The 15599-nt window shown below is 45.4% G+C and overlaps 1 protein-coding gene across 1 annotated transcript; it reads left to right on the top strand.

Moving 5' to 3' along the window:
• Positions 1 to 6359: 6359 nt before the first annotated feature.
• Positions 6360 to 14170, top strand: tmc1 (transmembrane channel-like 1; the record flags this gene model as incomplete). The annotated part of the gene is made up of 18 exons (XM_079751312.1): positions 6360 to 6394; positions 7843 to 8064; positions 8598 to 8688; positions 8784 to 8865; positions 9169 to 9275; positions 9406 to 9504; positions 9662 to 9804; positions 9893 to 10037; positions 10371 to 10565; positions 10667 to 10846; positions 10937 to 11089; positions 11281 to 11409; positions 11519 to 11586; positions 12747 to 12986; positions 13100 to 13225; positions 13319 to 13397; positions 13598 to 13730; positions 13947 to 14170. 18 exons carry the CDS (start codon positions 6360 to 6362, stop codon positions 14168 to 14170), a joined length of 2451 nt encoding a protein of 816 aa, XP_079607438.1.
• Between the last annotated feature and the right edge of the window lie 1429 nt (positions 14171 to 15599).

Raw genomic sequence — 15599 nt, 5'->3', positions numbered from 1 at the left:
TGAACATGAAGATGAATAAACAATACTATGCTCAATAGATGTTGACAGAGCCACCATCACTTCATTCCTACTTTCATCATCATGTCACACTCACAATAATCCAGTCGTGTGCTTTGAACCTGAGAACTAGAGCTTTTCCAAGAAGGTAATTTCCCGTAAACAAAAAGGAGCAAAAGAAAGAGGATCACACAGGGACACGTGCATGCGAAATGTTTTTCCTCTTAGTATGTGAAGGTTCATGGCTCTCAGCAGAGGGAGGCGGCAGAGTGTGAGTGGGAGGTGTCGCGTATCGCTGCCCACCCCCATACTCTCTTCTTGTGTTATGGTTTGGCTCGTGTGTATGTGCTCATGCGGGTTCAGACTGTGTTAGCCGGTGTTGTGTAGTATAGTTTATGGACAGGGGGATACATGTCTTGTCGACCGATTAACATGAGTTGGGTCACTGTTGTTAAGACATTAAGACACTGTTATTAACCACTAGGATATCTTGTGATAAGATAAAATGTAATAATACATGTTAAAAACCTCTTTGTGTGTGTATGTGCTGGGGTTTATGTGTCTGGGGAAAGAGGGAATTTTAAAATCCTTATTCATGAACCTGTGTGTGTGCATGTGTGTGTGTGTGTGTACATTGTGTTCTGTGCAGTTCATCTGAATCTGGGACAGCCTATCCCTAGTTACCAGGCAGATATTGTCCAGACAGCAAGCACACACACACACACAAACACGCCCACACACACAGTTGGCCTGTGTGTGGCGACAGTGTGGGGAGGTACTGTTGTTAAAGGGGCTGGTTGGAACTGCAGCTTATCCATTTACATAAGCTGTGTGCAGGCTTGATAAGCTCTGCACTGAGCCCGTCCAGCAACACCACTTTTAAACTTGATCCTTACCTCTTTCATTCCAAACTCAGTTGCATGTGCAGCCACACAGCAGTCGCGTGTGTGTGTGTGTGTGTGTGGGTGTGTGTGTGTGTGTGTGTGTGTGTTTGCCAGAAAGGGGGAAGCATCAGCCTGTCATTGTAGTTATACATTTGCAAGAGAGGTATGCTTTTAATCCCATGCATAGTATCAGTTTAACTCTTACTTCTTGCATCTGCTCAACTAAAAGTCAAAAGTAAAGAAATCGATACAAACACATGGAAAGGGTAAATGTGCTGATTCATCTACTTTCACTGGTCCAATTCATATTTTCTTCCATTCCTTAGTGTGCAAGGACTGGTGCTGTTTTGCTGTCTCATGACCGTCATTTCTAGCAAGGGGAGGAGTCTCTGCCTGACACACTTCTCTCTCTTTATGATCCATGCCCCCTCCCTTCCTTACACACACACACACACACACACGCCGCTCTTGATAGCAGGCTGTGTGTTTGTTGTTTTCTCTGTGTTTGACAAAGAGTGATTGACAATGAACATAAGAGGAGTTCTAATGTGTCTCTGTGCGTGCGTTCGTGTGTCCCGGGGGACCCTTCTTGACATGACCTGTGAACCAATGGGATTGTCTCATGATGGCTCTTGCTCTGTTGTTTTGACCTTTGCGTGGATCTTTTGAACCTGTGTACATGCCTTACTGTAGGGCATGCTTTTTGAAAGATGATAGGTTCATGACAACTGTGTTTGTCTGCATGTGAGTATTAAAATGTATTTGTTTGTGTGTTTGTATGCATCAATGACTCTTACATGAATCTGAGGCAGTCCATGCCTTTAGTTTTTGTTTTACGTGTCATCAAGAGCGAGTATGTGTGTGAATTGCTTATATATGTATGTTGGTATGAATACACTATGGACTGTGAGGTAAGTGTATGTCGGTGTGATTGACGTTGTCGGTGTGTGTGTATGACTGGTTGTGTGTATGTGTGGCTCATGTGCAGAGCACTTATGTGCGTACGCGTGTGCAGAGCAGATGTCCTGTGTCCTGTCCCCGAGACTGGCTGGTCTTTGTCGCTGCTCCCTCGTGCAGATGGGATGGCCACGTGCTGCTCTGTCTGCACAGGAAGACACGCCTCCGTCTCTGTGTTTCTGTCAATCGCCGCAGCTAACCCTTCCCCTCGGCCACGTGGACCCCGCCCCCTCCATGACGACGAGGCAGCTATATTTGGGCATGAGGTGCATTCCGTACCGCAGGTTTACACACAAAAACACACACACTGCCACACACACACACACACACACACACACACACACAAACAAACCCTGGCACACTTGCTGCACGCTGTGAAAGTTTCTACCTCCTACACTGATCATTTCTCACTTCACATTTTAAGACGTGCACATAAAAATAGTTCCAATCATGACATCCCCTTAATTAGATCATTCCTCTCTACCTCCCAGGCCACAACTGCGACACTCCACAGCAACGTGGCTTTCCTTCACACTTCTTCATCTCTCTTCTTCTTCTTGTCCTCAATTTTTACTCTTCTCATGTTTGTGTTTCTCTCTCTCTCTCGCCGTCTCCGTCCGTCTCTCACTGGACCGACTGTGGCCGGCTGGGGAGTTGGGTTTCCTGCTCATGTGTTTAGTTTTGTGTTGAGGGTCCTGCTCTGCTTCCATACTGGGGCAACATGAACTTGATGGTGTGCGTGTGTGTGTGTGTGTGCTTCAGACCAAACAGGAAAACTAATTTCACTTCGAGCCATCCTCTCCTCTCTCTCTCTCTCTCTCTCTCTCTCTCTCTCTCTCTCTCCTACTTCCGGCCATGGTACCTCTCTCTCTCTCTGCTTTGCTTGTCTGGCTGTTTTTAAAAACCATCCAAATGTATAGTACGGGATGTGATAGAATGTATGTTTGATGTTTTACAATATCCAGTTCTTTTGATGTTGTTTTCTCTTACTGGTTACTCCGAAGAAACAACAGAGGCCACGTCCCAAATAATGGTAATTTATACTGGGTAAACGGTAAAAGAAGGTTTAGATGAGACAACGTTTATTCAAGCTCTGTCGCTAAAATGGGTTCAGAGTCTGAGTTTCGGCTAATAAACCTGTGTTTATCTCTCTCCCCCTCTTTGGCTCTCTCTCCCTCCCCCATACCGCTCTTTTCCCTCACTGAAAAACACTGGAGCTGTTTGGCCCGAGGGCTTCCTGCTGCGGGTTGAGTTTAGTGTCAACAACACAAAAGAACAATATTGCTCAACAAGCATGAGCTATCATCAAAGACCGGAGAGCCCCTGTCAGACCTAAATGAGTGTGCAGTTGAGAAGAAGACAGGGTTTTATGCTTCAGAAAAACGACTTTCCTTTAACCTCTGTGTGGACAATCTGTAGGAGGTCAGGAATATGTGCTCAACGATAGCAAGGGATCCTGATGAACATAATAGAACCAGTTCGATTGAGTAGAAAGATTGAGCGCTATTCGTCAGCAACGAGAACCCCCGGGTGCTGTTTGTCTCTAATCATCCTTGCACAAATCACTCTTCAGAGTCAGCTTCAAAGTCAATGCCAAGAGTATCAATTTACTCTCAACCACCTCAGGATCACGTGCGGTAATTACCCAGGCAAGGACTCAAACGCTCACTCATTTTTCCTGTTGTGAGGACCCTCATTTATCTTAGAGTTATCTGATGCAAAGAGTCTTTTACCGCCAAGATAATCAGTGTCAGATCTGTTGTTCAGGCCAGTGATTCTCAAATGGTGTGTTAGGGTTAGGTTAACATTTTGAGTAGGACACTGTCCTAGAATATATGCCAAACCTGATCTGTAAAAAGAAGCCCATGAATTACTAATAGTTTCATTGCAAATTTATGTTTCCAAGGCTTTCTAGTTTAGCCCAAATCGTAGAAGCCTTTTGCTGCTAAATGCGGGTAAATATATTTAGTAATTTTTATTGGTGACTTAATGGCTTATGAAACATAGGGTCCTGAGACTACAGCGTTTGAGAACCATCGGCTGAGGGTGTAGAAGCTGCGGGCCTTTAAGGCCATCCTCTTATCAAGCTTACAAAGGAACGAATCAATCTCCGAGTCTGTTTACATTGGAGCAATTACAAAGACAGACACAAGAACTTGCACTTGCAACAACTTGCAACAACCATGCACCCTCGTTTACAGGTCAACAATCACTCCAAATCACGCTCAGTTATCACAGACACACACACACACACACACACACGCACACACACACACACACACACACACACACACACACACATACAAATAAACAAACCAAGAAATAACCTTTCTAGTGTTGACTGGTAATACAAATTGCCATTAGAAGTCAGTTCTACAGAAAATAACATTATACAGTTATATAAGTCATACATTCGAAAACATATATACTATCCCAAGTGTGGGGATAAGTTACAGAGGTAATTACTCCGGGTAGGCCTGTACTACACTTTGGTTCAGGTTGCGTGACCTCCTTCACCTTAACAGTCATGGATTCCGAGCTATCTGGGCTAACATTAGCGTGGGAAACTGATCTCTTTCTCTGGCACTCTCCACTGAGACGTCAGACTGCGTGCATCCAAAACAAGCTTGTCCCATTTTAACAATGGTTTGAAGTGCATGCAAACAAAACATACACAATAATTATTCACAAATAAACAACACACACACACACACACACACGCACACACACACAAACACACAACAGACAGACAGACAGACAGACAGACAGACAGACAGACAGGCACATCCACACACACAGTAGTGTACTGTACTGTACTGTATGTTTGTTAACTTGTTTTCAGATCAGGAGTGCTAGCTCAACAGCACTCTCTAGAGGTGCACTGGTTTACTACACTGTCTAAATGGCTGCGTCATTGAAATGGTTGAAACTAGTTTCCAAGTTCCATCTCTCGACTAGTGGCGCCCCATAAGGGTAGGTTGTGGAGTCCGTGTGGCCCGGACAGACATATGGCTGCCCATCTGTGCTGGCACCACAGATAAAATAAGCCCACAGTTTCTGAGTCACAGCCCACGTTTTGGGGAATTTTTCCAACCTTTCAATCATTGTCAAGTGAGAGGTGGAGATATTATGGATACTTTTTGAGGTAGATAGATGAAGCACTCACACATACAGACTTAACACATATCTCAGCTTCAAAATAGATGCTTGAATTGTTGCCTTGTTTTCTGTGAGATTGTTTTTAACATGATTATAGCTATCTATAGCTATAATCATACATAATCACGTACATCTTAAGATGTATACGTTATTATTAAGCAAACTTAAGAGTAGACAAAATCATTAGGCAAGAAGAAAAAGAAAGCAATGATCTGCTCATGAGACACTACACACACACACACACGCACACACACAAACATACACACAAACACACACGCACACACATGCACACAAACACACACACAAACACACACACACACACACACACAAACACACACACACACACACACAAACCAATAAGACACACACACACACACACAGCTGCATAAAAGCACTCATAACTCCTATGAAATATTCATAGCGAGTGAAATCGCATGGCTCTAGGGTTTCCATGGCGTCATTGTGCATGTTTCGGGTCGACGGTCGGCTTAAAAAAAAAACAAAAAGCGTATTATACCACAGATGCGAGTAACACACCATGAACACCCCCCCCCCTTTATAAAAGCCCTTATCAAAGACACACACACACACACACACAAACACACACACACACACACACACACACACACACACACACACAGTATATAAATGGAGACTGGTACCTGACCATCTTGCTGAGATGGTCTCAGATGGGCTGATCCGTCTAGCTTTAAGGTAGCAGGGCAAGCAGGAGGGAGACCACTGCTATAGTTTCATCAAGTGCCCCCTGCACACAACCTGCTGGATCCTGGCTCTGCAGGAGTTGGGGGCAACAGGACCCTCACGCAATACAAAGAAGATGCCCAAGGACCATCTCATCACTTCAGAGAATGACAGTAAGATCACACAAGCTTTCAATTCATACTCAGGTTATTTTTTTAAATAGCATTCATGTCATGCCAGTAACATTCTTTCATGCATCAACATTCATCCTTTAGGAATTCCATTGTGTGGTTCACGTTTCAATCATCAGTACAAAGACCCAATGCATGTGGAGAAAAGCGTCAATCATCATTGTAGTTTAAAAGCATGGGTTTTGCATCTAGAAGACACAATGTTTTACATGTGCCAAAGCCGTAGAGTTACCTTAAAATCTAAATCTGAAAGGACCAAAAGATAAAAGCCAATTGTAAATGCCCCCAAAAGACCGACCAAACCAACCAACAACACACAGGGCGACCCGACCCCTCCCTCGCGTTCCGTTCGCTGGGCCACACGCTCAGGTTGAAGGGTGCAGCCCTCTGGCCCTTGGCTGCCCCTCCCCCCGCCCCCCGGGTCTTGTCTCACCCCCCCCCCCCCCCCCCCCCCCCCCCCCCAATGCACATGGCAGTAATGAGCCACGAGCCCCGGCCGCTCCGGTTACATCCAAATGACACTGCAGAGAACAAACGGAGCTTCTCTTCGATTCTACCTGCTCTCATGGTCTGCTTTGTCCTCCTCCTGGTGACCCCACCTCGCTCCCGTAGTGGGGTGGCGTGCCTGCAGGTAGACCCTTAGTGGAAGCTGGATCGGGGGGATGCAGGCAGGGATATCGGTAGTTATTACAAATACATTGGTGAGGTTTTCCCAGGAAATAGAATCACAACTGCATCTTGGATATACATTATAATAAGAATGATATATAACACAAAAATGTGTTTTAACACAACTCATAAATCAATAATATTTGTTGGGTTTCTCTTACAGTTGGTATTGAACTGGAAGATTCGGGTAAGTGTCCTCGGAATGTCATTGCATTTATTATCAACCCTTCCCGTTTGTTTTTTCTACCTGCATGAGTAGATCAATAAGTATATGGTGGTGTTGAGTTTCTTTATTGGGAGACCCTTAATCTATCCTCCATGATTGTACAGGGATAACTGGGCGGGGAGGGGGGCTTGTGGGGGGTTGGGCGGTCACAGAGGTGATGGCAGGTGGCTGCCATTGTCCTCTTGTTCCCTCGTCTACCTCCGTGCACCATAGCTCAGCCGGTGCTCTGTGGATCCCCCCCGCTCTGTCCACACATCCCTTCTCTTTTCATCTCACGCGCATCCCATGTCCTTGCACTTCCCTTTGTCCACCCATCACGACCTGTGTCCCCAATTATTGCTGGATTAGGAACACGAAAACACATCAGAGAGAGAGGGAGAGAGACTGAGAGACAGAGAGAGAGAGAGAGGGAGAGAGAGATTGACATTCATAGCATACAGAGAGAAGATCCTTATGTTAATAGTATAACACGTCTGTCTTAAAAACAGGGGAAGGGGGTGATACACGCAACGGAAAGCCCACCTCAGGGAGAAAAAGGAGGAGACAGAGAGAAAATAAAAAGGAGAGAAAGAAAGGCGAGGGGAGAGAACAGGGGAGGAGAGGATCTAGAAACGCACAACATGCTGTTGACTCTGGGGAGAGAACAGAGAAAGAGAGACAGCGGAAGAGAAGGAAAGACAGGGAGGGGAAAGCTGAACAAGTGCAGAGCCTGGACAAGTCCAAAGTAAACAGTAGGGACTGTGCTGCCAAGAACAAGAAGAATCTAAAGAATGAGAAAACAAGGAGCAAAGGGAGGCCAAAGAGAGACGTTGAGGAGGGAGAAGCCAAGCAGCCGCAGAGGAAGGGATGCGCCAAAGCAGGAGAGAATGAACAGGACACCGGTGAAAGAGCAAGGAAGAAGAAAGGAAAGAAGAAGAAGCACAGCAAAAAAGTTGAAACCAGGTACCGCAACCGGTAACGTTTTTGGGACAACAAATAGTCCACAGCCTCCATTTTATCCATGCCTATTACTAGATATGTGCCACTATTTCAAACAACCCCTGTGTCCCTGTCTCAGCTCAGAGCATGAATCAAGCGAAGAAGACGGAGATAAGGAAAGCGAGGGAGAAGATGAGGAAGCGGAGGAGGAGGAGGAGGAGGTGGAGAAGGAGGTGAGGCCAGAGACCCTAACCCCAGAGGAGCTGGAGATGCTGAAGGAAGCGGTGGACGACAAGAAGAAGCTGATCCAAGCGATAAGGGGGAAGCCCTGGCCTATGAAGAAGAAACACTCCACACTGAGGTCAGCTCATCCACAAGTTACAATATCATCCTGACTAGTGTTTGGAGTGGTGAGTTAGGGCTTCGCTCAGGAGGTAGAGCAGTTTTCTTGTAACCGAAAGGTTGCCAGTCTGATCCCCAGCCCCTCCTAGATGAGTGTTGATGTGTCCCTGAGCAAAACACTTAACCCTAACTGCTCCTAATGAGCTGGCTGTCGACTCTGCCGTCGGTGTGTCAATGTGTGTATTAACCGATGTAAGTCGCTTTGGATAAAAGCGTCTGCTAAATGCCCTAATTGTAATTGAGTTTCCCATTTTATCTGCAATCAATCAAATCAATTCCACAGTCAGTGCTACACACATTTTGCCCATGGCTGATTTCAGCACAACATTTTACTGTAGTTGGAAAAAATGGTAGCATTCATAATACAATTACTTTTAGTCTGGCTATTCAAAAGTCCAATATTTTATATTTTTTACAGCAGTGCTATGTTCTTCAGTTAGGACTATACAGTATACAGAAGTCAAATTATAATACAGTGATAACCTCTTGCAGAGAGTCCCAGGAGTTCTTAGAGAAATATGAGGGAGCTCTGGGAAAAGGAAAAGGCCGGAAACTCTACGCATACAAAGTCATGATGAACAAGGTCAGGACACATCGCCTTGACTGGAGGCCACTTAGTAGACTATGAAATCCCACATGCTGTTTTTAATATCATGTATGTGGTCTTATATCTTTTAGAAATGGATGAAGTTTAAGAGGGACTTCGAGAACTTCACAACTGCTTGTATTCCATGGGAGATGAAAATCAAGGAGATTGAAAGTAATTATGCAAACAACATGAATATTATTCCAACCTCTTGCTTCCCTTCTAACTCTAACTTTGTAAAGGTATTTTAATTGACAGTAATTATGCAAATGAAATATATATTCTTCAAGCCTCTTGCTTCTCATTCTACTCTAACTTTGTCAAAGTATTTTCATTTATAGTAATTATGCAAATGACATAAATATTCTCGAAGCCTCTTACTTCACATCTAAATCCAACTTTGTAAAGGCATTTTAATTGATGCAATGGAAAGTTAAATATACAATAAAAAGCCAACAAAACTTTTTTGTTTTCAAGGCCACTTTGGCTCATCTGTGGCCTCCTATTTCATATTCCTGAGGTGGATGTACGGCATCAACATGATCCTGTTCGGTCTGACCTTTGGTCTAGTCATGGTACCAGAGGTCAGTGCTTTTGGTTTGATATATTTCGACAGCATTCGAGCTCTGGTTCCACTCCAGCTCAGCTTCTATCTGTCTCATCCACAGGGTACAATACCCAGGCTTCTTGCTTTTGTCCCCCACTCTTCCACAGGCATTAATGGGCAGGCCGTACGGTAGCATGCCTAGAAAGACTGTCCCCAGGGCTGAGGAGACCAGTGCCATGGACTTTGCGGTCCTCTGGGACTTCGGGGTCAGTAGTTTTTATGTACAGCTTTAATAAAGGGCACGTATTCTTCCAGCACATATCTTAGTTATTAAAAATGTTTGTTTCTATTATGATGAATACATCATTCTATAATCATCACCATTTAATAACTACAAAGTCTTAAATGAATGCCATGTTACAGGGTTATGCCCAATACTCAGTGCTCTTCTACGGTTACTACAATAGTCAGCGCGCTATTGGCTGGCTAAAGTTCCGCATGCCCCTCTCTTACTTCCTGGTCGGTGTGGGTACGGTGGCCTACAGTTACATGGTGGTCATCAGAAAGTAAATATGTCCCCTGTACAAGCACAAATTAATCAGATATTCTATATGTCTAGCTCAAGCATCAATGATAAATTAATTTTGTTTACAGAATGGCACGCAATGCCAATGAAACTGGGGGAGGGGATGAAAACAGTTTCAACTTCAGCTGGAAGACATTCACCAGCTGGGACTACCTGATAGGAAATCCTGAGACGGCCGACAACAAGTTTGCCTCCATCACCACCAGCTTCAAGGTCCAAACCCCTCAACATGTCTTTGTACTTGATATAACATTATCTTATCCTAGCAGTCTTTTTTGTGTACGGGGAATGGGTTAACCTAGTGATAGTTAGTGCTTGGCACTTGATTCTATGAACATCCTTACTGTACCGACAGCAATATATTGTTGTTTCTCCTTCTTCCTTCAAATGTAATTATTGTAAGTCGCTTTGGCCAAAAGTGTCTGCTGAATGCCCTCAATGTAAATGTAAATGTAAACCTAGTGAAAGATGCTTTTGGCTGCGGTATGCAGCATGTGAGCTGGATATACAACCTATTCTGCAGCTGTCCATTTTGTTTGATTCCAGGAGGCCATCTTGGAGGAGCAAGAGAGTAGGAAGGACGACAACATCCACCTGACTCGCTTCCTGCGGGTGCTGGCCAACTTCCTGGTCCTGTGCTGCCTGGCCGGCAGCGGTTACCTCATCTACTTCGTAGTGCGGCGCTCGCAGAAGTTTGCCCTTGAAGGATTTGAAAACCACACCTGGTGGGAGAGGAATGAGGTACACATGATAGAGAGAGAGAGAGAGAGGCTGGAGTCCAAAGGGCGAGTTCCTTCATGGGAGGACACTCCTATACGTCTGAGGTGCTTGTGTTTCTTCAGGTGAACATGGTCATGTCCCTGCTGGGGATGTTCTGTCCCATGCTGTTTGACGTCATCAGCGCGCTGGAGAACTACCATCCCCGCGTCGCCCTGCAGTGGCAGCTTGGCCGTATCTTTGCTCTATTCCTGGGCAATCTGTACACCTTCATCATCGCACTCATGGACGAGATCAACCTCAAAGTGAGGCAAAAGGGTTGGCCGCACTTAAAGCAACATTAACGTGGCTCTGGACGGCGATTCACACCAGGCCCCTTTTGTTTTGACTCGCAGAGAAAAGAGGAGGATGTGGTTCAGTTCAACATGACCACGTGGGAGGCTAGTCTTCATAACAACACCGCGTCGGACAACAGCACTGCACCCCCCCTGCTCACCCACCCTGCCGATGTCCCCAGGGGCCCCTGCTGGGAGACCATGGTGGGGCAGGTCAGTGTCTGTCAGTCTGGGCGAGACGTTCACATGTGGAAGAGCATTAGTGGGTCGGTCGTCAATTTAGAATTTACACATTTTATAATGTGTGTATTTGTCTGATTGATGGATACATGTCGAGGGGTAAGGGACGCAATACTCTGGTGAGAGATGCAAGCCTAGGCGTACATATGGATCCTTCTCTTTAGGAGTTTGTGAGACTCATCATATCCGATACGATGACCACGTACATCACACTGCTGATCGGGGACTTCCTGAGAGCCGTTCTCGTTCGTTTCCTCAACTACTGCTGGTGCTGGGACCTGGAGGCGGGATTTGTGAGTCAACGGTTTTTATTTGTCCAAAAGATTGAGTTCTGAAATCCAACATTGCATGAAGAAAGCTCAAACAATTCATCATCCTATTTTTTCCCATCCTTTTTAAAAGCCATCTTACTCCGAGTTTGACGTCAGCGGAAACGTTCTGGGATTGATCTTCAATCAAGGAATGATTTGGTAGGGTACTTAGAAATCATGCTTCAGACAAATCATGTTTCATTAATCAAAATGTACAATTTGTATCAAAATGTGATTAAGTCAGTTTAATTCATTGTGCGTTAGACCTCCTAAATAAATAGGAGGGAGGCCGCACTGCATAAATCAATTTTTACTTTTGCACAGACGCGTTTCGGCGTGTGCCTTCTTCAGTGTACAATGCAACAGTGCAACCAGTCTTAAATACCCACACCCATTAACACACCCATTGACAACACTATTCAGGCCATCACTCTAAAGGGCTCTTTATGGTTCCACGTTCACGCAACGCAAAGGGGTTACGGACCCCTTACGTCCTCGCGGACCCTCCTTGCGTCCACCGCAAAGGGCCTGACGTGCGCCTCCCAAAAATCGTAACCTTCCGTCGAGGCGACGCAGCAGCAAGGGCTGTGATTGGTCCTCTAACAACCCGACGCAGAACCATAAACTGTTCACGGCCGCGTCGAAGCGTCTGCATGGTCATTGCCTTGCGGGAACGTGGGACCACAAAAAGACTTAATAGTTTGGAAAATACACATTGAGTGACGCCTGCTCCTCTTGTTACGTATTTTAAGCACATGGGCTACCATACATAGCCACTAGGAAGTAGGATTGAACACATAAGCCGTAATTACCATACATAGCCACTAGGAAGTAGGATCGAACACATAAACTGTAATTACCATACATAGCCACTAGGAAGTAGAATCGAACACATAAGCTGTAATTATTATACATAGCCACAAGGGGGGCAGGACCCGACATATAAGCTGCAATAACTATTCCAGCCACAGATGGCAGCACCTTTAGACAGGTGAGGAGGGCGGAGCCAATACGACACATAGGACACGCCTACTCGGTATTAAACCAGGGCCCGGAGCCAATGAAATCAGAAACATCCGGCAGTCCGTACTAGGGAGTTACGTACAGAGGCCTGCTGTTTTTCGCTCACACGCGTGTCCATACAATTCCCCTCCTTTTTCTTCATAGTTACCATTCCGAAATACTTAACCAAATAAAGTGAGTTAAAAGCGATCCGGATTAGACTACTTTCTTCAACAACGCAACACTCTCCTAACTTACATTAGCCACATTACCTTCTAACATCCACCCCCTCCCCCCTTCCCCCTCCCGCCCCCCAGGATGGGAGCGTTCTACGCGCCGTGCCTCCCGGCCCTCAACGTGCTGCGGCTCCACGTGTCCATGTACCTCCAGTGCTGGGCCGTCATGTGTTGCAACGTACCCCAGGAACGGGTCTTCAAGGCCTCGGGGTCCAACAACTTCTACATGGCCATGCTGCTGGTCATCCTCTTCCTGTCCACGCTGCCCGCCATCTACACCATCGTCACCATACCACCGTCCTTCGACTGCGGCCCCTTCAGGTTGGACTTCTTATTGTTTTTTATCGAGATGATTGAGGATGTGATGGTGTGCACTGACCCTCTGACAGACTGCAGCGGCCGTCGTTCAGTGGTCCGGGTCTCTTCTCCCGTAGTGGGAAGGCTCGCATGTTTGACGTGATCCAGGAGACTCTTGAGTCGGACTTCCCAGCCTGGATCAGTAAAGTGTTCAGCTACGCCGCCAACCCTGGCCTCGTGCTCCCCTTCATGCTCCTCATGGTGTGAGTAAAACTCCCAAGAAGGTTAACAATTTGTGTTTTTACTTTCACATGGTCCTGACATATCCAGTGTCTTTTTTTTTTTTTTGTTGCCAGATTGGCCATCTATTATTTACAATCCACATCCAAAAGCTACAAAGAAGCTAACGTGGAGCTAAAGAAGAAGCTTCAAATGGTAAATTAATAAAAATATCAGCGTATTTACCATGGTTTTTCATGGCTGCAGCTAAACTAACCTCCACCAGATGGCAGCAGAGTACATCGTAATGTTCCACTCTCACGTGGTGATGAAAGATATTTAGAAAAATAAACGTTCCGCGATGCCACGCTAGGCTTTCGTATAAGTGTCTAATTGCGTGTCGTTCAATTAACCAGCAAAATGAGGAGAATAAAAAGAAGAACAAGCGCGCGGCCCTGAAGGCTGCCATGGAGCTCGAGGAGGCCAGGAAGGCCCCTTCTTCCCGCGCTGCAGAGCACCGCTACAACCCTTCACACCAACACCGACATGGTAACAGCTGGCTTAGGCCCACTATAAACTTCTTAATTGACTGTCATCAAGTTGTTGTTCATGACTCATGCTGATGCTGCATATCTTGCTAACATTAAAGTTAGGGTTAGGGAAAAACCATGAAGTGAGGTAGCATAACTTCCCGTGAAACGTTCGGTTTGATACATTAGGCTTCCAAATGTCCCCCCCCCCCCCCCCCCCCCCCCACCCCAACAGACATGGCAGATAGCCGAGCTGGGAGCCTCAGCTCGGATCAGGGCAGGAACAGCGATGAACCGGCTCCTTTCACGGACTGCAGGCGAAGTCAACCCGTGAAAGCCTCCGCCTCCTCCCGTGGTCGCCATGCCAACCAAGGAGCGCCCGCCGGGTACCCGGCCGGGCGCCCGAGGCAAAGTGAACCAGCCAGGCTGCAGAGAGTCGCGAGCACGCAGAGGCGGTGATGAGGATGTGCGTGTTTCACGCGGTGAGCGCAAACGAAGAACATTGCTCAGAAAGTAATATGCGGCTTCATGCTGGTAACTTGGGATGGCTGACATCAGGCCAGAACATTTGTGAGGTTATTTCACGTTTCAAATGTTTATTATATGCTTTATATAAAACATAGAAAGCAAAACATTGGACCCCTCCATTGGGGTCACAAACTCACTACAAATATACAAATTGTATTTGTATATTTTTTAGTTATTTACAAACAAATAGCGTTGATGTGCATTGTCTAACCTGATTTCTAAAGTCCCATGCTTTACAAAAACAATAAAATAATTAATCTTTGCAATTTTCCTAAATAAATGTGACCATGGCTTAAATGTTATGTTGTTAAACTAATCTGAAACCTTTATTGACCTAACAAAAGAACAGTGGCAATCCCAGCAGATCTAAAATGACCAGCCAGCCAACCTAGAATACACTTGAAAGTTGGAGAGCATCCAACGCTTTACAAATTAAAAGCTATTTTTCTTTCTCGTCCAGGTTCCACAAGACTGATAACAAGATCAGTTGTCCTATTAGAAGTAGTAGTTGTAAGTATACAGCTAGTGCTGCTACTGATACTAGTTGTTGTTCTTCCGCGGATGTAATTTAATATCACATCATTTTCAAGTCAGCTAATGTCTATAATGTACATGAATACTTAGCCCAACCAGCTGAGGTTAATTGGAAAGCTTCCTAACTGGTTATCTACACACTCTGTGCACAAATCAGAGCCCGAACAACCCCATTGTAGCTTCTTTATCAATATTTGTTATCAGAGTTGGGATCCAACAGTGGAAACTAATTCTCCCTGGCCCTGGACCAGTGGTCACTTAGCATAACGTTCTCTAACAACGGATCTTGTGTCCTAACAAATCATTTTGGTCCTCTCTGTTCTCGCTGGAAGCCTCAGCCATTGTGTCAATCACCGCCTGCAGCCATTTTATCAGCAGGTTACGTTACCTGATAAGGATCTCTGTCTGGAATGTCTTTGCCTTTTACCATATAATTCAATCTATTTTGGAATGTGCGTGCTATGCGATTGTGATCATTCATATTTCCTTCTCTTATTGTCCGATAATGTCTTAATATTTTGAGTTCATGAATTCATAATTAAGTCAATCCTAATCATTGAAACATTCTGCTCAACGAGAGTTCCTATTCCAGAAATGGTACTGGATCATTTTCCATTTTCCATTCCATAACTATGTCGTTAGAGATCGTAAGAATAGGAAATGTAATCTATTTTTTATTTATTCTTCTATTCTATAATGTGGAGCTTTGGTAATCCTTAAGGGCGCTGCTTTACTTCATGCGGTTGACATGACCCCCTGATACCATCTCTCCCCGCCCTCCTCTGGAGGTCAGTCCGGGGGCTCTGGCTGCCTCTCGCTTCAGAGA

This window comes from Pollachius pollachius (assembly GCF_949987615.1).
Source record: "Pollachius pollachius genome assembly, chromosome: 1".
Classification (NCBI taxonomy): Eukaryota; Metazoa; Chordata; class Actinopteri; order Gadiformes; family Gadidae; genus Pollachius; species Pollachius pollachius.
This window is presented reverse-complemented; position numbering and strand designations above follow the sequence as displayed.